The sequence below is a fragment of the Oryx dammah genome, unplaced genomic scaffold, assembly GCF_014754425.2.
Source record: "Oryx dammah isolate SB20612 unplaced genomic scaffold, SCBI_Odam_1.1 HiC_scaffold_5, whole genome shotgun sequence".
Classification (NCBI taxonomy): domain Eukaryota; kingdom Metazoa; phylum Chordata; class Mammalia; order Artiodactyla; family Bovidae; genus Oryx; species Oryx dammah.
Genome location: NW_024070189.1, coordinates 103,036,430 through 103,059,588, shown reverse-complemented (window position 1 = coordinate 103,059,588; position 23,159 = coordinate 103,036,430). Strand labels below are relative to the sequence as shown.

Sequence of the window (23,159 nt, the reverse complement as noted above, 5' to 3'; positions counted from 1 at the left end):
CTGGCCACACCCGCGCGTGCGTCTCCCCAGGGCCTGGTCCAGCACATCCAGGGATCTGTGAGCGTCTCTGTGTGTCTTGTGCCTTTCTAAACAGCTTTATCCTCCTCTTTCTGCACACCAGTTTTCTCACAAGTCTCTCATGCCTTTAGATCCCAACTCACACACACAGAGCTTTCCACATGAGGGCCTGAGGACAATTTCCTTACAACTCCCCCACTGGCAGACACTCAGGCTGTTTTCAGTTGATTTCAGAGGCTCTGAACACACGCCTTCATGAGCACAGTGCTGTCTGCTTCATCATCCCCATCATCCCCCTCTGAGTTCCTGAAGGGAATGAGCGATTTGAGTTGCTGCCCCTTTCACTGCAACTTGACCAGCAATAGGTGTCAATTCTTTTTTTTCACATTCAAAATCGCCTTAGTGTTAAATGCATTTCTGTTCTATTCAAATTCTTTGAAATCTATTCATGGCACAGATTCTATCTCATCACCAGATCTTTTTGTAGGCTGAAACTGAGAAATTTGTTTCTGGACCTAGAAATAATACAGAAATCTCAATCCAACTGGGAATTCCAAGCAGACTCTGTACTGCAATAAAAGCTCCAATTATTGTGCAAATAAACGGAAGTTTATGTTTAAAGAGGACGATAAATGACGATAGTTAACCAATACCATGGGTTAGTAGAATGACCACGGGCTAAGAATTACGTAGTGTAGGTTCTAAACCCTAAGCATCTTCACAAGCTTGCGCACATCACCTAACCTCCCTGGCTTCAATTTCTTTTTTAATTGAGATATAATTGGCATATAATATTATATTCGTTTTAGGTGTACAATGTCATGATTCTGTATTTGTATATACTGCATTGATCACCATAATAAGTCAACAGTTCGCGTTCATCAGTACATGTGAAAACAGGGAATGCTTCATGAATCCGCCTGTCATCCCTGAATAGGAGCCATGTTAATCTTCTCTGCATTGTTCCAATTTAATACATGCTATCGAAGTGAACATGGATTTTAATTCTTTACATGGTTTTTCCCAGTGTTAACAGGCTTTCTGTTAGATTCAAGGCCTAACTGGTTAAAGCTAAATGAGGTTTGCAGAATTCCCTGGCAGTCCAGTGCTTAGGACTTTGCGCTCTCACTGCCAAGGGCCTGGGTTCAATCCTTGGTTGGGGAACTAAGATCTTGCATGCTGGGAAGCAAAAAAAAAAAAAACAAAAAAAAACCCAAAAAAGAATGAGGCTCACATTTCAGGAAAGGAGATGCTCCCCCAGCATACTATTTCACCATCTTCACTTGGGTTGTGCTTCTAAAAATAAATTTTTAAAAGATCAAGAAGGGAAACCACTTTCAAAAGTGCTTAGGCTCTTACCTTCTTGGTGTCCCATCCTTGCTTGGAAAGATTCTTGTCCGTCTCTGATGCAGTCTCCTCCATACCCGGGACTGTTAACAGCAAGACTGGGGTGGGGTAGGGTTGGAGGAGAAGCAGAAAAGGGATCTTTGCAGCCCTGCAGTGGTACCAGCTGGTTCCCGACACACAGAGCCACAACTGTGACATGACTAACTGCCCCAACAGTAACTTCTGGGGATTGTACTAAAGAACAAAAGAGCTTCATTTTTTAAAAGTTAAAAAAAAAAAAAAAATCAGAGGACCTGTGTTTTAAAAAGAAATGAAACTGAAAGCTCTGGAGCTCAGGGCATGTGTGCCTGCTGCCTCTCACAGGGTCTACTCAGGCTTCCGAGGCCTTGAGCCGCAGAGAACCGCCAAGCATCTCTCCCAGGAGTGGCTGTCTTGCCCCATGTGCCCCACCTGCAGCCCTGTGGACACCGGTCTCCTCTTCTGGGCTGTTAGCACCCAGAGGCTGGGCCCCTCTTGGGGTCCTGGCACCAAGCCACAGAGCTCAACAGAGGCTGAGGTCCATCTACCCATGGCAGCTATGGCCCCATGAATGACCTGCAGTGCTAACCAGTCCCAGGGAGGAAAGGAGGGGAGAAAGGAGCTAGATGGCATCACTCAAGGCCCTGGAACCAGCTGTACCTGAAGCTCCTTTCCTTAAACCTTTCAGGTAAGGTGAGGGAAAACACTTTATGAGATCCAATTTCTTTATGCCTGTTGAAGGCTGCTTTTCACCTGGAATAGCGGGATTAGGAACCTAGCCAGATGGGTTAATTCCTCCTTCTCAAAACCTAGACGAGGGCATGGGAGGTCAACCAGGCTAATCCTAGACTCTTTCTGCCTGGGCTCCTCCTAGAGGAACGGGAGAGGTGATGTGTTTCCCGCCCCTGACCCCAAGGCCAACAGGACTCAGAGTTGCCAGGGGTCACAAAGAGTCCCTGGGAGGGCAAAGTCCACTTGTCCATGCCAAAAGCCCAAGCTTCTGCGGGGACCTCCCTCAGGGTAGACTGTGCTCTCAGCATCAGGAGCAGGAGGGCGCGACAGGCGCACTCTCATCCACCCAGGAATCTGGAATCCTTGCTTTATTATGGAGACATTCCCTTCCTCGATCTCACTGCTGGTGCCCAATGAGCTGGAAAGCTCACATGAGCAGGGTGCCTGCCAGCCGAAGGGTGAAGTTCTGGTGTCCATCCTCCTTCTACCAGCAAAATCTCCCCGGTGTGTTCACATACTTGCACAGTGAAATGCTACCAAAAAGGTGGGAAGCATCTGGACATCAGCGTACATGATTCATTCTCTGGTTTCAGGGTCCTGGTGCAGGTCAGGCCCACATGGGTTTCGAGGGCTGGCCTCACAGCATCACACTGCCCTCTATGGGTGTCGCTGCCCCAGTTTTTAAGATGCCGTGTACCTTCCTGGAAGGTCCCAAGGACACTGCCTCCACACCTGGCTCCAAGGAAGGACCAGGGCCTGGGTACAGATCTGCCCCAGCTAGAGGTGTGTGCACGACAAGACTGCACACCAGCCTCTCTTCCACTCACTATTTCAGGACGGACCTTAGGGACCAAGCAGGTTCTGAGCATCAGAGCCAGGAAACAATCCAGTGTGAATCCAGGGATTGAACGGTACCTAAAGATGAACATCTAGCCCCAGCTGTTGGTCATAAGCTGATAAAAGCCCCTTCTGCTTGGGCTTGCTGCTCCCAACATTGAAAGAATCTGCAAGGACCCCTAGACTGTGAGGTCTTACCCTGAGCCCATCAACAGAAGCCAGTGTGAGTTCACAGGGACTGTTTTCTCTGCCCAGAAGACCCCTATGCATCCCTCAAAATCCAGCTCAAGCAGTGCCATCTCTGGAAGTTTCTCTGAACTCCTCATGTTATACAGCACTGGCTGAGTCTTCCTTCTTAGGTCCGTGACCTCTGAGGGCATAGTGGCCACCTACTGGACTTGCCTGACCCTAGAAAAGGTGCCCGTGGGCTCTGCCGATACCTCTTTTCTGGTGCGCATCCTGGGACCCGCCCGTAAAGGGCTCTGGCTGGGTGGGCGTCATTGTGCTCTGGTGCAGGGCGGAGTCAGAATTGGTCCTAGGGAGAGGAGAGAAACAGTGAGACTCAGCCCCAAAGGGGACCAAGGGAGAATCTTGGCTCCACTCCACCTGGGACTCACACGACAGAAGAGGGTGACAGTTGTGGGACGTTTTTGTGGGCTGCGACCTGAGCAAAACCCTGAAGAACCTCAACAGTGACCATGGTTTTCGCCTGCAAAGCCCCTGCCCGTCCCTGCCCCTCGGACGGGCATCTCAGCTTTAGGCAAAGGGAGGTGCCATCATGCTGAAACCCTGGAGAGAGCAGGCCTGCCAGCCCCACAGCGGCCATCACGGAGGCCCCTACCAGTGACAAATAAGCCAAGGAAGGTCTTGCTCCAACCAACCCAATGCTGCCCAGCACCCAGGAGGGGCTCCAGTCTCTGCCCCAATGACACAATACGCCCTGAGCTGCAGATGCCTGGAGGGAGGCTGCCTTAGAAACCAGAGGCAGCCTTGGGAAGCTGGGCCGACACACAAAGGGCAGGAGCAGCTGCACAGCCACTGTGGGGGTGAGAGTAAGAACCACGTGCACCCAACAAGAATGTCCCAGACGCTGAGAGTGATGTGGAGGAAGCCTGGCTTAGGGCCAAGAGCAGACGACAAAGGGTGGTGCTGTCTCTGACCCTGGGGCTGGATGAGCAATGAGGAGCTGGGGGATCCTGGCCCCCCCCCACCAGCTGTGTGTCCTTGAGCAAGTGTTCTGAGCTCTCTGTGCTCTTATGCCTAAAAATGGGGAGAATAACAGCCCCAACTCTATAGAGCTCTGCGTGTCTTACATCAGTTGACACGTTATTGACTGGAGACGTTATCAACACCACAGGCATTCGTCTCTGCAGAAATCCCCTGGTCAATAATGTGTTAATGTATGTGATGGTTGAAATAGGACCTAGGCTATGACTACGTGGTCATAAATGGTGGGCATTTAACTGTGTTACTCAATTACATATATTTTGTGGGGTTTTTTAAACAGCTTGCTTACTTTTGATCTTTGTTTCCTGAAATCACCTACGTATATTTTTTTGTGAATATGTACTAAAATAAAGTTTGCCTTTTTAACCATTTTTAAGTATACATGCCTGTGTCATTAAAGTATATTCATGTGTGTGCACATGTGTGTGTGCTAAGTAGCTTCAGTCCTGTCTGACTCTTTGCGACCCCATGGACTGTATCCCGCTAGGCTCCCCTGTCCGTGGGGATTCTCCAAGCAAGAATAGTGGAGTGGGATGTCGTGCCCTCCTCCAGGGGATCTTCCTGACCCAGGGATCAAACCTGTGTCTCTTACGTCCCCTGCACTGGCAGGCTGGTTATCACTAGCGCCACCTGGGAAGCACCAAGTACATTAACACTGGTGTGCAACTATCAACTGTGTTATTGTGGATATTTATATTAGCTATATTGCTGTTGCTATATCTTCCTAGATGATGACATTATGGGGTTTTTTAATCTCCTACATGTATTTATTTCCCTAATTTTCTAGTAATATATAATACTTTTCCAGTAACATTTTCTATGGCTTTTTGGGAATGTGGGAAACAATCATAATGGCACATTAAATGAAATAAAGCAAGTGACGACACTGAATATTCCATACAATCCCAACTTTGGTAAAAAAGAAAAGAGAAAGTCATAAATCAGAGAAAGGAAAAAAAAATCCCTGGAAGACCCCAAAACTGTGACCTCATTGTTACACGGACAGAGCTGATTTCTAGAAACTTCTGGATGCTTCTAAGTTTTGCCATTTTTAAGGGACTACAACTTGGTTTTCCAAGCACAACCACGATGGAAGTATTGCTTTGTTTCCAATGAGAGGGCTGGGGGTTGGTTCTGGGTCACTGACCTTCTCCAGCTGGTGTCTGCAGGTGGCGAGAGATACACGGTGCCATATGGGCAGCTGTCCACGTGCGTGTGAGTTAAGGGGATGGTGCTGCTGGCTCAGGCCCTCCCTGAGCCCCAGGAACCCTGTATGGGCCAGCCCGAGGAGCCAGGCTGCTGGGAGGCTGCGAACAGCTGGGGCCTCGGGGCGGGGGGCCTTTCCTGCCTGGCTGCGAGCAGTCCCCAGGGTGCAGCCCCGTCCACCTAGCACTCAGCACTCACCCCCTGCAAGCGCACGTGCGGGCTGCGCCCCTTCCAAGAGAGGCCTCAGCCGTGAAACAGGGGCCCGTGGGGGCGGGGGGGCTGCAGGGAGTCTAGTTCAGCTGACCCCGGCCTTGACTCTTAATTCTGGGCTGACGGGGTGGCTCCCAGGGCCCCGAGCGCTCAGTCTGGGCCCAGCTGCTCAGGCTCCCCCAGCCTGTGGAAACAAGAGGCAGGAAAGAACAGCCTTCTCTGTGCTCGAGAGCTGGGCTTCCCAGGAGCAGCCACTCGGATGCTGGGGGCGGGGGAGGCTGGCTGGCGAAGCACCAAGGGGCAGCCAAGTCGGTGGGGGGTTGGATGGGGGGATTCTTGACAGTCTTCTCTGCTTGGCCAAGGTGCAAAGGCAAATTGTGTGTCTTCTGATAGCCTCCCTCTGATCTGTCTGGGTCCGGCTCAGGCTCAGATCCCTCTCAACCCCCCTGCCTTGGCTGGGCTGCCCTCCGTGTGGCTCCCAGAGGATTTACCACCGTGGCCCTGACGTGTGGATGCCCGGCTCACAGCTTTCCTGGGCCCCCTGCCCAGGCAGGCATCTGAGTGCACCCTCCCAACTCATCTCAGGCTGTATGCTCCAGGGGTCTCTTCCGTTATCACTGTTCCCTGTGCTCCCCTAACCCCCCGCCTGGCTAAAGTCTCCTCAGCTTGCACTGCCTCCTCCAGGAAGTCTTCTGGGGTTGCCATGTGATTGTACGCCCTTCCTGGTGCTGCCCAGTAGCCCTGAAAGACTGGGGCAGCCCTGATTCTATCATGGTGTGGGTAGCAGGCCGCTCTGTCAGCTGAAAGCGGTCCCCGCCTCAGTCTCCACCCCCACCCCCACCCCCCCGCTGCCCACATCCTCAGGAAAAGGATATCTGCCTTCCGTGTTTGTCCACTGACAGGGGTCGGCGATGCGGGGAGCCCAGCCGGCCACGCTCCCGGTACACTCTGTCCACTAGCCCATGGTGCCGGGTAGTTCGGCTGGTGTCCAGGCCCGAGGACTGGAAAGGTGTCTGGGGGTGGGGAGGGGACCGATGCAGGGAGGGAGGAGAGGAAGAGATGGAACAAGAAAAAAGAGGAACCCACACCACGGTTATCCGCTGTGATCCGAGATCTGACCCCCCAGAATCTGACCTCAAGGTCCCCCAAACAGCCCCCTCCCACCCGGCTCTGGAGACACCCTCGGCTATTCCAGATGGGCCTCCTTTCCTCTGGGGCCCCTGCCCCCAGCCTCCGAGCACTGTGGGGGGGGTTGGCAGCGAGCCGGGGGTCCCAGGCTCCGGGGCGGCAGGCGTGCAGTGCGGCCGGCATGCACGGGCCAGGCAGAGCGGCGCAAGCTCGGGGCCCGGTGCCGGCTGGGGTGCCAGGGTGCAGAGGGGCCCCCTCCAGCCTCGCCAGGTGCAGACGGGCCTCCGCCCTCTCTCTCCGGGCCTGGCCGACCTCCTCTCCCCACCTACGTCATCCCTGGAGGGGCCTGCCAAGAGACAGCCCCAGGGCTTCCAGCCCAGGACGTCAGGGGCCCACCTGGCCAAGTTCTGGCTCCCTGGAGGCTCCTCGGCGAGCCTGGGGCTGGTCTTGATTGAGGCTCGACCCCCGCGCACCCTCCCCCACGGCCTTGTCCCAGCTCCACCGGGAGCCAAGTGCAGGCGCGCTTTCCGGAGCCCTGGCCCACAGCTTGGCCGGACAGGGCTCCCTTCCAGAACCTGGGGCTGGCATGAGGCCCCCGGTCAGGCCCTGCTCCCACCCCGGGGGTCCCCAGGAGCCTGCTCTCCACCTGCCTTGGCGCCACAGGGCCCCCACACCATCTGACGGGGGCAAGACTGGCAGCCGTAGACTAGCTCTGGATGCAGCTACCGGCCCCCTACCCAGCCATCTGGCCCTTGGGCCCTTTCTCTCTTCTCTGCGCAGCCAGGCGAAAAGCAATTTCCTTGGGAAGCCTGCTCCTGGCGGCCTCATCGCTCTGCCCCACCTGTCCGAACACCTCAGCTAGCACTCGGGGCTGACTGCTCTCCCTGGCGCCCGGGGACCCGTCTTTCTTGGACCCTGCCAGCTTGGGTCTTTATGTGTTTCTGCTTCCAAAAGGCTGCAGGCCCGGGAGACGGCAGCGACCTCACCATCCAGGCATGGGTACCAGAGGGCACAGGCCGTTCATCTCCTCTGAGAGATACCTGGAAGCCCAGAGGGGAAACTGAGGCAGCTGAAGCAGAGCCAGAGGCAGAGAGCAGCTCAGACCAGCCACAGCCCCGCTCGCCAGGCCAAGTCTAGGACCTGTGCACACGTGTGTGTGTGTGTGTCACAGGAACGAACCCATGCAGCGTCGGCGCGCATGCTTGGATCCCCAGGGCAGGGGTCTCTGGACGCGCCCACACACACTTCCCCAGACCAGGGGATGCAAGGCAGATCTGCTTCCACTGGCAGAGGGGACACCTCCCACGGGGCCACAAGGGCGGCCGCACAGGAGTACCTAGCGCCCGCGCACGTGCCGGGGATGCCGAGAGCTCAGCCCAGGGGCTCATTTACCAGAGAGACAGGAGCCGCTGCCAGAGCCTCCCCCAGAAATCCGCTGGGCTGAAAATGCAAAGAACCGAGACTTTGAGACACTCCTGCCTCGCCTGGTCCCCCAGCGGGAAACCCAAAAGGCCCCCCTTGGCCCTTGGGGGCCCTACGGTAGCCCCAGACTGGGCCAAGCTTGGGGTGCCCAGAGAGACACACTCCTTGAAAAAGGAAGGGATGGGGAAAACAGAGGAAGGGGCGAGCAGGGAGGAGGGGAGAAAACCCACCAAGGAGGGGCCCTGGCCAAGATGAGCAAGACTGCCTGGTGCATGTGCTCTGACGTGGAGGCCATCGGAAGAGGCCCTGGGGACTCAGAGCTGAGCCAGCTGGACCCCGAGCCAGCCCGTGGGATCCGGGACCCCGTCACATCCCCACAGCGGTGCAGGAGGAGCACAGCTGGGAACGAACGGGACTGAGCTCCCTGCGGAGCCGACCCAGCTCCGCCTGGCCTGTCAGCACGCACACGGATGTGGCTGTTTCTGGGGCTCTGTCCCAGCCATGGGACAGGTGTGTGGCTGCTCAGTGGACCTGTCGCTGCAAAGCCCAGACACCGTGCTGGGGGGATGGGGGGCAGGCAGCTCTCGGCCCGGCTCCTGGGCCCACCATGCCCCCACTTCCACTGCAGATCAGGGTAGAGGGACCGGGCCCAGCGGGAGAGGCAGGCAGTGGGCCTTATCTCTTCTTATTTACGATAAGGATGTGCGCGGCAGCTACGCGGCCTGCGGGAGCCGCGCTGTGTGCATCTCCGCCAAGAAACGTTTGCAGACAAGTGGGGTCAGGCCGCGGGGCGTCCTTCTGAGAACTGCTGGGCGTGCGGATTAGTGAAGCGGGACGGAGCCAAGCCCCAGAGGCCCTGAGCGGTTCCCGCTGCCGCACAGCCGGCCAACAGGTGTAGCGGCTGCCGAAATGCTCACTGCCAGACCTTGGCCTTGCTTCGGGGTCTGCTGACTGGGGACGGGCAGGCGGGATCCGGGAGAGGCCTGGCCAGGCCATCCCAGGGGAAGGAGTGGGTGGGGGGCGGATTTGTGGCAGGGGGACAGGTGGCAGCAATTGCCTGGGGATCCCCAACGTTCACAGGCTGGCATACGGGCACTCTCGCGCAGTGGACAGGGTGGGGCCTAGCCTGCAGCACACCCCAGGGGGGAGATGGCGTGGCGGAGGGATGGGGGCTCACCTGGAAGGGCAGATCCACGGTGCTGCTCCCAATCTGGTTCACGTTAGGCAGGGACCCGCCATAGTACTGGCCACGGCTCGGGCCCAGCTGCAGGTACTGGGATTTCTGGAGCTGGAGCTGCAACAGAGAAGCTGACAGCTATAATGGGGGGAGGGAGAAGACACCTCCAGAGCACACTCTGCGGAGCGCCATTCCCAAGGGCTTACGCGTGACACCAGGCTCGGAGGATGTGGACTCCCGGACTCAGATTCTCAAAGGAGCCATGAACCAGCAGAATCAGACCCAAGATGCCCCAGGTGGCCCACCCCAGGCAGGGAAACTCGCCTCCCCATCCGGGAGGGTGCTGCCTCCGTGAACTTGAGGGAGCCTCACTGGCTGCTTCGAACAACTGGTGAATAAGCAAGAGTATCAAGTGGACCTGGAGCCGGGAAGCCTGAGCAGGAGGCCCCTCACCCACCCGGGGGAGCCATTTCTTATCACGCCAAAGGCTGTGTTCCTGGGGCGCGGGCCAGAGGCTGCGAATTTACGCCCGGACACGGGAGAAATTGTCTTTCCACTGGTCTGAATCACAGGGGCCGGCTCTGAAGTGCAGCGCTGGCTTCTCAAAGTACAGCATGAGCTGGCCTGCCAGATCCTGCCTGAGTCCTAAGGAGTCCGGCCCAAGCCCCCAGGCCCCCTCTGCCTGTCCCACCAGTCTCACCCACTAGAGAACCTTCATCCAGGCTGGCCACATCCCTGCACGGTCCTCCGCCATTCACTCACATGTGGATTTGTCCCCCTGGGCCAGGACTCAGAATCAAGAGCCCGGGGCTCCCTGACCGGTCACAGCTGCCTCCGAGCAGGGCTGGGACCTGGCCTTCCCTCGCCAGAGCATCCATTCCACTTTGCCAGGAACAGCAGATGCTCCTGACCCGGCTGACACCACCGGTGGCCTTCGGGCAGGTCCCCGAGGCCCATCAATCTGCCCTGGGATGCAGCACCGTGACAGAGGGGCGGCCGCTGGGCACCAGGAGAAGGGTGGGCGTCCGCCCCGGCCGGCGGGGATGGTTGCTAGGGTCGACAGTGTGTACACAACAAGAGCAGCTCACGTTCCCTCACAAACAGCTCCTGGCAGTGCGCCGCTTGCTGGCCGCCCACGCCGCCCCACTCTCCCACGCCAGCCCCAGCTTCCTGGGGGGCCTTGGACACCGGAGGGGGAAGCGAAGTTCAGGAATTGGCCGCTGGCCCGGCTGAGCACCTCACCCAGGTAAACAGCTGTTTCCCGTGAAGGGTGGCAGGGCCGGGAGGGAGCCTGACCCTGCTCCATTCCTCCACGGGTGGCTCTCAGGCATCTGTTGGACCCAGACCCTGACTCCTAAAGCTGGAGATGCTCGCCATGAACACGATGGGTCCCTCCTCCCCAGGGCCCTGGGTCACGCAGGATGAAACAGGCCAGCCCCTGGTCAGGAGGGGTCAGGAGAGGCCAAGCAGGGTGGGCTCGGGTGTCCTTGGACCTGAGACCTGCCCCCCAGGCCCTTCTTGTGTCTGAGCTGCAGAGCAGGAACCCACATTTATCCCCACCTCTCAAGTACCACCTGGCCCTGGAGGCTACAGCCCCCTCCTGGGCCTCAGTTTCCCCTCCCATAGAGTGGGCTGTCCAGACTGAGTGTGTGTGTGCACGTAAACACCAGGCGTGTGATACAGGAAGTGCTCACATCATACCTTCCGGGCCGAGGGAGCCCAGAAGGGGAATGTGCTGCTCACGGCTGTGTGTCTGCGATAATGCTGGCCCTCCTGGCCATCTCGGCCAGAGCCTCTCCTTTCCACAGGGGCCCACAAACCCCATCCACTTTGTTGCGGCAATGTCAGGTTTTGTGGTACGGCCTCTGGAGTGGACCCGGTGTGGGGCCCCTCTCTTCCTCTGGGGAACCCCCGTACTCATTCTTGATTGTACGTGGAGCGCCACAGGCAGGCCTTCCCAGGTGGCTCAGTTGGTAGAGAATCTGCCTGCAGTGCAGGAGACCTGGGTTTGATCCCTGGGTCAGACCTGAGTTGGGAAGAGCCCCTGGAAAAGGAAATGGCAACCCACTCCAGTATTCTTGCCTGGAGAATCCCATGGACAGAGGAGCCTAGTGGGCTACAGTCCACGGGGTCACAAAGAGTTGGAAAGACTAACACTTTCACTTTAAAGAGTTAACCTGGCCCAGGGCTGTTTGACCTTCGCTCCCAGCTCCTGGGAAGTCAAAGTCCTGCCACATAAAAGTGTATTTGTTTGCCTGGGGTCCCGGGCCACACTGGGTATCTCTGCTAACAGTGTGGGCAAGGGTGGGGGGGTGCTCAGGCCACTGAGGGTCTCCAGCTCTTCCTCTGCTGGGGCTGCATCTGTATGGTGAACTCCAGTAAAAGCCCTGGACACCAAGGCGTGGGGAGATCCATGGCTGCCAGCCCCCGGCATTTCACCACACATAGGTGCTGGGAGAAGCAAGCGCTGTCCACGTGACTCCAGGGGCAAGGGAATCCTCCAGCTGTGTTTGGAAGTCTCCTGGCCACTGTACCATCCCAACTGTGACCTGCACCCTTTCACTGTAGCAGACCGTGACCGAGGGTGTCCCTGGCAGTCCAGTAGTTACAGAAGCCACCGGCCAGTGCAGAGGACACGGGTTGGATCCCTGGTCTGGGAAGATCCCACATGGCACGGGGCAAGTAAGCCCGTGCGCTGTGCTCTAGAGCTCATGATCTGTGAAAAGAGAAGCCACCCCATCAGAAAGCCCAGGCACCGCAACTAGAAAGGGGCCCCACCTGCCGCAACTAGAGAAAGCCCGCGCACAGCAACAGACCCAGTGCAGCTGTAAATAAAAACAAATGAACAGACAGAACTTCTAAGAAGCAGACCATGACCGTGAGTATGGAGGTCTTCAGTGACTTCTGAGTCCTTCCAGTGAACCGCTGAGCTGTGTGTTCTTTTTTTTTTTTCTCAGTTGCTCAGTCGTGTCTGACTCTGTGACTCCATGGCCTGCAGCCCGCCAGACTCTTCTGTCTATGGAATTCTCCAGGCAAGAACACTGGATTGGGGTGTTCCAGAAATGGCAAGGAAATGTTGCCATTTCCTTCTCCAGGAGATCTTCCTGACCCAGGGATGGAACCCAGGTCTCCCGCACTGCAGGCAGGCTCTTTACCATCTGGGCCCCCAGGGAAGCCCCAGTATAGTATTGGGAACCCTCAGTCTCTGCAGCTGGTGTCAGATGTGAAGGCGGTCTTAAGGGCCCCTTAACTTTCACAGGGGCTGACTGCTGTCCCAGGCCTGGCCAGGAAACCCCAGGAGTAAGCAGACGCTGGGGTGAGGAGGTGCCAGCCTAGGCTCCACCCGTGGGCCTGATGCCTCCAAGGGTGCCCAAGGAGGACAAGAGAGTGATGCCACCGGGCAGGGTCTGACCAACTGCTGGACACAGAGCTCAGGCCTCTTCCCCTGTCAAACCACAGTCCTTCCTACATCCCTCTGCCCAGAAAGAGGTTCTCAAAAGCACTTCCTACCCTACCCTCAACCTCACCATAAACCCAGCATCCAAGCCAGGGTCTAACACTCAGCAGCACCTGCTGGTAGAACAAAGGAGCACAAGAACCCTTGAGAGATTACCCGAATGAAGGAATGGACGAGCATCACGGCTCCCGTGCTCAGGAGCAGACGTCCACGAACCAGGTGACAGCTCCACTTGGAGGCCACACGAGGACCTTTCGGGACAACCCCTGCTGCCCTGAGGAGGCTTGGGCCTGCCCCTCCCCTTGCCCCGTTCTCGTGGGTTTTGGCGGAAGGCAGCATGGCAGGGTGGTGACGCCTGGACAAGACCTGCTGGCACAGAGGAGCAGCGCCTCTCAGGCTCCCGTTAGCTTCTGGCCCAAGGGTCAGACAGCCTGGGGCCCAAGACCAGGCTCCCCCGCGGTGAGCGCAGACCTCACTCCAGGTGCCCTATCACTCACTTTCACAGGGGCCTCCCTGCCCTCTGCTCGCCCCACTCTTCACTCCCTCCAGACATCCAATCCCATAGCTCCCCCTACCCCAGGGAGCCACCTGTGACAGCTCCACCTCCACACCTGCCCTGGAGGGGCCTCCCTGACACCCCACTCAAGGAGCAGGCCCCCCAAGTCACCTTCACATTGGCCTCTGGCTTTGTTGTTATTGCTGTTGTTATAAGGCATGTGAGATCTTAGTTCCCCAACGAGGGACTGCCTGTCTAAGCCTGCATTCGAAGCGCAGAGTTCTAACCACTGGACTGCCATGGAATTCTCACTGTTGTTGCGCTTAACCTCCGTTTTCATTATCAAGGGTTTAGGTTCACAGAAAAACTGCGAAGATGGTAGACGGAGTTCCTGAATTGCCCAGCCAGCTTCCTCTAAAGCTACCCTCTTCCTCCACTGAGTTAAAAGGAAGAAAATCACAACAATAAGAGCACCACTGACCCAGACTCTTCCGACACGCCCCTTGGTGTGTCTAGCCAATTTGCGCGGTCCACAGTGCCTGGCCCTCGACTTCCCTACTGCTGCAGTGGCTGAGACTCTTCGCATCCAAAGCAAGGGGGTGGGTGCGGGCCCTGATCAGGGCATCCTCATTTGGATCCCCACCTGGAGCCCGCCTCCCAGTGCAGGGCACACAGGTTCGATCCCCGGTCCGGGAAGATCCTACATGTCGTGGAGCAACTTAGCCCACGCACAGCTCCTGAACCTGTGGGCTGCAAGTAGTGAAGCCACAGCAGTGGGAAGCTCGTGTACCGCAACGAAGAGGAGCCCCCATTCACTGCAACTAGAGAAAGGCTGCTCACAGCAACGAAGACCCAGTGGAAGCAAGACTAAATACATCCTAAAAAGATCTTGTGTGCCGCCACAAAGACCCAGTGCAGCCAAATAAATTCAGCATTAAAACAAAACAAGCAAATGCCTGACCTGAGACCCTGTCTACTGTCCCCATCCTGTCCCCACCAGGAGGTGGGCCCCCGAGATTCCCGGCCTGCCAATCACAGTGTGTCTGGTGCCGACCCGGCATGAGGCCACACCGGGGCCCCAGGCAGTGCTGCCATATATCTGGCCTTGCCTCCCACCAGCATTCTGCAGCCCCAGATCTTTCCACAACGGTCCAATTCACGCCTCTCAAACCTTCCTGCTCTCAGGTGTGAACCAACCAGCCAACCCCGTGGGGCCACACCCTAGGGTCAGAGATGGGGCCGATGGGGCCACAACAGACAACCAGAAGCATAGTACTGAGCTTAGCCACCCTCTGCCCAGCATCTCCCCACCCCATGTGCTGCAGACGGCACCCCAGAGCACCCCCGCCATGGGGCACAGAGCCCTTCTCTGTATCAGCATATTTAAGCATCACAAATGCCCTGTCTTAAGTATCCCGGGCTGACTGTAACAAATTCCCATCAAGTGGGTGGCTTAGAACAACAGGAATTCACTCCCTCACAAGTCCAGAGGTGAAATCCAAGATCAAAGTGTGGGCAGAGTTGATTCCTTCCAGAGCCGTGGACGGAGGATCCACCTCTCTCGGCCTGAGGGGGCTCCGGGCGTCCTTGGCTCACGGCTCCGATCTCTGCCTCCGTCTCCAGACAGATTTCCCCTCTGTGGCTGTGTCCCACACCCTCTCCTTTCTCTCAGAATAATACCTGTCATTAGATTCGGAGCCCATCCTGTTTCAGAATCGTCTCATCTTGGGACCCTTAATTACATCTGCAAAGTGCTCTTGGCAAGTAAAGCCATGTTCCCAGGCTATGGGGTGAGCATGTGGACATATCTTTTGAGGGGATACAGCTTAATCTAAGACAGGGCCTTTGAGGGGGTTCCCAGCATACTCCACTTTCCAGATGGGAAAACTGAGGCTGAGCAGGCAAAGGAACGACCTAGGGCCACCCGGCTCAGAAGTGGCCAAGTAGGACAGGGACTCCACTCCTGGAACCTGACTCCTGGATAACCCTGTGGACCAGTGGGTGGCTGGGATCACAGAGTGTCACAGAGGCCACGTCACATCACAGATCAGAGCACACCACCTTGTCTGGAAGCTTCGAGTCAGAGCATCAACCCAACCACGTCGGCTCTATCAGGGTGGGGATGTGGCACGAGTCTCACTGTAAAAAGCCTCCTCAGGGGGGCTTCCCAGGCGGTGCTAGTGGTAAAGAGCCCCCCTGCCAATGCAGGAGACATAAGAGACGTGGGTTTGATCTCTGGGTCGGGAAGATCCTCCCTGGAGGAGGAAATGGCAGCCCACCCCAGTATTCCTGCCTGGAGAATCCCATGGACAGAGGAGCCTGCGGGCTACAGTCCACAGGGCCACAGAGAATCGGGCTGAACTGACTTAGCCTCCACACACGCATGCAATGCAGGCTGAGGGTTCGATCCCTGGTTGGGGGAACTAAGATCCGAAGTGCCTCTGGGAAACCAAGCCCACGTGCCACAACTACCGAGTCTGTGCAGCACAGCCAAAGGCTCCAGCACGGCGACAAAAGGTTCTGTGCGCTGCCACGAAGGCCCAACAGAGCCAGAAAGTGAGCAGACTCTTTAAAAGGCCGCCTCAAGTCCTGCCTTAGCCCTGGGGCCCTTGTCTTTAGGCAGGAAAGCCCCACTGGTCCTCCCTGACACAGCCTGAGTCAGGACCGACCCTCTAAAGCCATCCCCGCTGCCCCTACAGAACGGTGGGGAAATGGTGATTTCTCCAGCTTCCCCCAACCCCCTTGCTGGCAGGACCTCAAGGGGACAGAGTTGCCCTTCGAGGTGTGTTTCCCATTTCTGTGTCCACACCCCTACTGGGCACGCCCCGCCCGCACCCTGGCAGCATCTGAGGGGCTAGGAGGAGTGCGGGCCACAAGGCTGGGGCACAATTGGGGGCCAGTGGCCCTGAGAAGGCATGGCAGATGCAGTCACCCCCCCAGGGTAATCCCAATCCTTCGCGAGACCCCACAGGATGCAGTGAATTCCCATCTGTCAGCTCTTCCCAGGCCTCGCTCTCTGGAAGGAGCCAGCCCTGCTTGGGCCCATCACAACCACCATGGCAACTGGCCAGCCTCCTAATGAGATTAAGGGGAGTGGCTGAGCTCTGTCCTGCAAAGCCAGGGCAGGCGCGGGGGCCACAGCAGAGGGTCCCGGAGGAGCCTCAAGCTCTGAGCAGACCTGCTCCCCCCTCTCGCCATGAAGGCCTATACTACCTGCCCCTTGCTCCCCACGAGTCACCGCATTCCGCCCACTGAGGGGGCTGCCTCAGGGCCTTTGCACTGGCACTCCCTCCTCCAAGAGGCTCTTCCCGCTGGGCCAGCCCAACACAGTGCACCTCTCCACTGTGGGGTCACCTCCACGGCTCACTCTCCAAAACCACTCGAGGTCTATCTCTTCCCATCAGACTGTCAGCCCCGCGAGGACCCTGGCACAGCGGTGCGGCATGGCAACCCCGAGGGGGCTGAGAGACCAGACGCCGGAAGAGCCTGTGAGTGCTTGGAATCCCAGGCAGGGAACGTGCGCCTTCTGTGCCCACGTGGGACAGAGCACCCTGCCTCTGGGGATACTGAGGCCCAAGGATGAAGAACAGCTTCCCGGGTGCACGGCCAAAGAACCACGCATGAGAGGGTGGTGGAGAGCAAATCCATCGAGAGGGCACCCTTTGGGGACCTGAGTGCTGAGCAGAAGCCCAGGGGATTCTCACACCCTGGCCTGAAGCCCCGCCCACAGGGCTCCCCAAGGCGGAGTCCTTAGGAGGTTGCTGATGTCAGAGGGGCCCTTGAAGGGGCCACTTTTGGAGGCTGCCCCCAGGAAGGGAGGGACCCGGGCTCTGCCAGGTTCTCCAAGCGTTCCAGCAGCCGGAGGGGCCTTTGCAGGGAGCCCCCGAGAGCCCCTGAAAGGACCTGGCTCTGAATCTCGTGGAGCTGCTGCTGCGTTCTCCAGAGCCAGAGTTCCCCGCGGGGGCCTGTGCCCCACTTTTGTCTGGCTGTGTCCCTGCAGGTTCTTTCCGAGGAACTGGCCCCAAGAGGCTGCCCAGTCTCAGCTGCTCCAGCACCAGAAGAGAGTTTGAGGAGGGGAGGCGGGCCCTCCCAGGCTGCATTCACCACAGCCGTGGGACGACCTGTCTCTCCCCACACCTCTGCTGCCCACCCCGGGAACGAACACCTGGGGCTCGAGCAGACTGCTGCGCCAGCACAGGCGCCCAGCCAGGAAGGCCCGGGATTGCTTTTCTCTTTTTAAACTTTTTCCTTTCTTTTTTTTTTTTTATCAAAGTCACGCAACAGGAAGTGAACCATTTTAAAGTGCACAAATCAGTGGCATCTAGTACATTCCCAGTCCTGTGCGATCACCACCTTTAGCCCAGTGGAGAGCATTCTCATCATCCCCAAAGAGACCCAGTGCCCATTAACAGTCGCTCCTCAGCCCCTCACAGCCCCACAACCACCAACTTGCTTTCTACTTGTCTGCATTTGCCTATTTCTGACATTTCATGCAAAGGGGATTGAGCTTCCCAGGTGGCGCTACTGGTAAAAAACCAGCCCATCAATGCAAGAGACGTGAGAGGTGCGGGTTCGATCCCTGGGTCGGGAAGATCCCCTGGAAAAGGAAATGGCAACCCACTCCAGTATTCCTGCCCGGGAAATGCCATGGACAGAGGAGCCTGGCAGGCTTCAGTCCGTGACAGTTGCAGAGTCAGACACGGCTGAAGTGACTCTAACACGCACAAAGGGGACCACACACTGTTTGTCTGTGTCTGGCTTCTTTCTCTCGGCGTGTTTTCAGAGTTCATCCACCTTGTAGCGTGTCAGAGCTTCACTCCTTTTTATGTCTGAGTTAACATTCCACTGCACGGATGCACCACGCCGTGTTTATCCATTCATCTGCCGATGGACGTGTGTCGTCCCACCTCCTGGCGACTGTCACTAGTGCTGCTGTGGACGTGCACGTACAAGTCCCTGCTTGAGTCCCTGCTTTCAAATCCCTCAGGGACACACCTACAGGGAGAACTGCTGAATCATATGGTAATTTCATATTTATCTTATTGAGGGACCGCCAGACTGTCTTCCACCGCTACCACACCATTTTACATTCCCACCAGCAGTGTACAAGGGTTCCAATTCCCCCATGTCCTCACCAACACTGGTTAATTTCTGCTGTTTTGACAGCAGCCATCCTGACGGGTGGGGGAGGTGGTACCTCATTCTGGTTCTGATTTTCGTTTCCCTGATGACTGCTGATGCTGAGCATCTTATCATGTGCTTACCAGCCATTTGTGTTCTTTGGAGAAATGCCAAGTCCTTCACCTTTGCAAAAACCTAGTTGAATGTCTTTTTCTTTATTGAGTATATATTCTGGGTCTTTTTTTTTTTTTTTTTAATTGGAGTATAACGGCTTTACAATATAGTGTTGATTTCTGCTGTACAACAGTGTCAATCGCTCAGTTGTGTCCAACTCTTTGCGACCCCATGGACTGCAGCCTGCCAGGCTCCTCTGCATGGGATTTCCCACGCAAGAACACTGGAGTGGGTTGCCATTTCTCTTCTCCTGACCCAGGGATCGAACCTGGGTCTCTTGCTTTGCAGGCAGACTTTAATGTCTGAGCCACCAGGGAAGCCCTTGGCTAATCAGCTATATGTATACCTATATCCCCTTAAGCCTCCCTCCCAACCCCAGCATCCCACCCTGCTAGGTCATCAGAGGACCAGCCTGAGCTCCCTGTGCTACAACGCAGCTCAACATTCTGAATCTTAACCTCTTATCAGAGCCCGGTGGGCCACAGTCCACAGGGTCGCAAGAGTCGAACACAACTGAAGCAACCTAGCACACGTGCACAGCTCTAAGGTTTGCAAATGTTTTCTGCCTCTGCCTTTTCATTTTCTTGACAGTCTTTTGATGCACAGACGTTTTCGACGCTGACAGGGTCCAATTCTGTGCTTGTGCTTGTAGTGCTTCCTTCTCGGAATTTTGCAGGTTGTTCTCTTCCATTTCGGCTTTTAGTTCATTTTTAATTCACTGTCATTGGGAATGCCCTGACAGGCCTATGGTTAGGACTCCGCACTTTCTCTGCCGAGGCCCCGTTTCAATCACCAGTTAGGGGGACTTTCCTGGTGCTTCAATGGCTAAGACTCCCTGCTCCCACTGCAGGGGGCTCAGGTTCGAACCCTGGTCAAGGATCTAAGAACAAGTGCAGCCAAATAAATATATTAAAAAAAAAAAATCCCTAGTCGGGGAACTAAGATCCCACAAGGCAGATGCAGCCAAAAATAATAATAACTCACTGTTGTTAACTTTGTTGCTACCCCAGCCCCACCCCACATGGGCCCCCACACCAAGGGAGGGTTCCACAGTGAGGCAAGGCCAGGCTGACCCCCCCTCGAAGTGTGCCTGGTACACTGGAGTTTCTCATGACACGTCTGCTGAGCACAGGAAGGAATAATGAATGAGTCAGGGAATGAATGAAAGCGTCACAGGCATGCGGCCGAGCTCGGATTCCAAGCTGAGTCACTCCAGCCCCCGGCCCCTGGCCGGTGGAGACACTCCCCAGCTGCCTCCTCGCTCGTTCCCAAAGTGTAAATACAGAACCAGATACACAAACACCGAGTGTGCCTCGGAATGCCTTTAATCAGACTCGGCTGCCGCTGCCAAATCCCCAACCCTGGCGGAATCAGAGGGTCCACTGTGAGCACGTTTTGTTTCCTTCAGCGGTGGCGGTTGTTGAGCCCAGACGCTTGGGCTGGGGAGGAGGAAGGGTCCCTCGAGGTCTGAGTGCAGCACAGCTGGCGCCTGGGGGCCTCTCCCCCGGCCCGCCAGCCAGACGCCCACTCTGGGTGGGACCCTGAAGCAGCCCTCAGAGGGAGAGGGCTCCTCTCCACTTGACAAGTAGGGAAACTGAGGCCCTGGGGGAATGACAGGCTCGCGCGGAGGCCACCTGAAAAGGGGACAGGGCCTCCGGTACGATCCAGACTCTTGCCCTGGCAAACTGCAGCTTCCCAGTGGCCCAGAAGGCCCTCCCATGCCTCCTGCCTCTGGGCCCCTGCACCCACCTCACCCTTTTCTGGAACCTTCCACGGAGCTCCTTCTCATTCTTTGGGTTTCAGCTCAAACATGACATCTTCAAAAAGCTTTTCCTGACCCCTTCCTTCCGAAATAACCCTCTGGGGACTTCCCTGGCAGTCCAGTGGTTAAGACTCCGCACCTTCAACACAGAGGGTGCGGGTTCGACTCCTCGTTGGGAAAGTAAGATCCCACGTGCCATGTGGTGAGGCCAAAAATAAAAAGCTCAGGCCACCATAACCAAATCCCACAGAATGGGCGGCTTGTATTTCTCACAGCTGTAGAGGCTGGAGTCTGGGAGGAGGCTGCCAGCATGACCTCCGGTGAGCACTGTCTGCGGGAGGCCGCTGTGGCCCAGGGTCCTCGCGTGGCCTTTCCTCAGGGTGTGCTCAGGGGCAAGTCTCTCTCTTAAGAGGACACCCACCCTATGGACTCAGGATGCCTCCTTATGACCTCATGTCACCTCAAGCACCTCTCAAAGCCCCATCCTCCACCTCTGGTCACACTGGATGCTAGGGCTTCCACACAGCAATCTGGGGGCCACAATCTGGCCCACAGGCCCCTCTCACGGGCAAGCAGCTGGCCTGTGTCTGTCTGGTGGGCCAGCCAGCCTGACAGCTGGGGCCCTGCGTGCCCAGCCTCTGTGAGTGCCTAGGGGACCAGCTCTTGTCCCCAGGAAGGGACCATCGACAGCTGGATCTGGATCTGGGAAGCCCAGAATCGCCCCACACCCCGCGTCCTCTGAGATCACCCTCGACTGGCCAGGCCCAGGCAAAGCCAGGGAGCCCAGGACTCTCCCAGCAGAAGCCCCCAGGCTACAGGATGGGAAGGCCTGCGAAGAAGGGTCTTCTCTGGGCCTGGGCTTGGAGAGGCTGGAAGTCAGTGAGGCAGAGGTGACAAGAGATGCGTGCTGTTCCTGGGGCTGCTGGCAAGAGAGACACGATGGGTGGAAAACCACAGCTGGCATTTCTGGAATCAGCTGCCTAAATGTGAGGCCGCGTGCCTGCTCACCAGGGGCATGTGTGAGGGAGCACCAAGGAGAAGGACCAGCCCGGGGTGAATCCGCTCAGCCCCTCAACTCGGGCTGTAGGCCCTTATGGAACTTCAGGATGGGACCTTGTCTGAAAACAGCTTTTGCAGTTGTGATTAGTTAAGGCTCTTGAGATGAGGTCATCTTGGGTTTGGGGAGACCCCTAAATCCAGTGACTGGTATCCTTACAGGAAGAGAGCACGGAAGACAGGAAGGAGGCCAGGTGAAGGTGGAGGCAGAGATCGGGGGACACAGCTGCAGACAAGGAGCCTCAAAGGCTTACCAGCAGCCCCCAGAGCTGGGAGAGAGGCCTGGGATGGATTTCCCCTCGGAGCGCCGAGAAGGATCCAACCCTGCCCACATCTGGATCTGCGGACTTCCTGTCTCCAGAACCATGACAAAAGAGAGCTCTGGTTTTTGTTTTTTTCCTGTTTGTTTTGAATCTCTGTTTGCATGCTCTGCACGCTCAGTCGCGTCAGTCGTGACAGACTCTTTCCAATCCCACGGACTGTAGCCCTCCAGGCTCCTCCACTCGTGGGATTCTCCAGGCAAGAATACCGGAGTGGGTTGCCATGCCCTCCTCTAGGCAGTCTTCCCGACCCAGGGATCGAACCCGAGTCTCCTACGGCTCCTGCAATGCAGGCGGATTCTTTACTGAGGAGCCACTGGGGAACCTCTGTTTGGTAGTATTTAATGCTTGTGATTTTTTTTTTTTTTAACTGCTCTATGGAGCATGTGGGATTTTCCCTGACCAGGGATCAAACCTGTGCCCCCTGCAATGAAAGCATGGAGACTTAACCACTGGACTGCTAGGGAAGTCCCACTATTATTGAATTCTTACATCATTATTAAATTCATTTTTTCCCCCAAAGCAGACCGCTTTTATTGAAATATAGTTGACTTACAATATTGTGTTAGTTTCAGATGTATAGCAAAGTGATCCAGTTATACAAACACATACATATATATACACACACACACATATACATTCTCAGATTCTTCTCCACTGTGGGTTATTACAGTGGAACTGAACACAGTTCCCCGTTCTATATATCAGTAGTAGGTCCTTGTTGTTTATTTTATATAAAGTAGTGTGTATCTGTTTATCCCAAACCCCTAACTTATCCCTCCCTCCCTACTCCTTTGGTAAACAAAAGTTTGTTTTCTATCTCTGTGAGTCTGTTTCTACTTTATGAATTCATCTGTGCCATTCTTTTAGATTCCATACATGAGAGATGTCATGTGGCATCTTTGTTGGGTTTGCTTCACTTAGTATAATACTCTCTAGGTTCATCCACGTTGCTGCAAATGGCATTATTTAACTCTTTTCTGCGGCTGAGTAATACTCCACTGTATAATTGCACCACCTCTTCTTAATCCAGTCATCTCTTACTGGGCACGTGGGTTGCTTCCACATCTTGGCTATCGTAAACAGTGCTGCTGTGAACACTGCGGAGTATGGATCTTTTCAAATCAGAGTTTTCATCTTTTCTGGATACAAGCCCAGGAAGAGACTTCAGTGGTTTCAAGCCTCCCGGTTTAAGGGTTTTTGCAGCAGGAAACTAACTCTGGGGGCCCAGAGAGGAGGCAGGGCCTCTCAGAGCTGAGCTTGGGAGAGGCAGGGACCTTGAGAGTGGATGATCAGGGAAGGCCGGATGATGGGAACCTTCGAGTCAATACTCCACGGTGCAGACTGATCTAGTAAGCGTCCAGGCAGAGGGAATATTAGGGGCAGAAGCAGAAGCCCAGGCAGAGAGGGAAGCGAAGGCCAGGCCAGCTGTGGTGGGCCGTCAGTGCAGT

The 23,159-nt window shown here is 56.2% G+C and overlaps 1 protein-coding gene and 1 non-coding gene across 7 annotated transcripts in view; both read right to left on the bottom strand.

Annotated features, from left to right (window-relative positions):
- Nucleotides 1-23,159, bottom strand: part of CRTC1 (CREB regulated transcription coactivator 1) — an 84,997-nt gene that overhangs the window by 23,775 nt on the left and 38,063 nt on the right. For 4 of the 6 annotated variants that reach the window (XM_040241194.1, XM_040241196.1, XM_040241199.1 and 1 more), the window contains exons 2-7: nt 9,323-9,439; nt 8,116-8,163; nt 6,471-6,608; nt 5,327-5,388; nt 3,393-3,487; nt 1,378-1,463 (exon numbers count right to left, since the gene is read on the bottom strand). In XM_040241194.1, the coding sequence (XP_040097128.1) occupies nt 1,378-1,463; nt 3,393-3,487; nt 5,327-5,388; nt 6,471-6,608; nt 8,116-8,163; nt 9,323-9,439 (546 nt within the window). The remainder of the gene's footprint in view (nt 1-1,377; nt 1,464-3,392; nt 3,488-5,326; nt 5,389-6,470; nt 6,609-8,115; nt 8,164-9,322; nt 9,440-23,159) is intronic. The other 2 variants (XM_040241195.1, XM_040241198.1) reach the window with 1 other exon arrangement.
- LOC120864913 lies at nt 911-1,012 on the bottom strand. Its single transcript, XR_005721264.1, has one exon. It is a non-coding gene; the product is annotated as a U6 spliceosomal RNA (small nuclear RNA).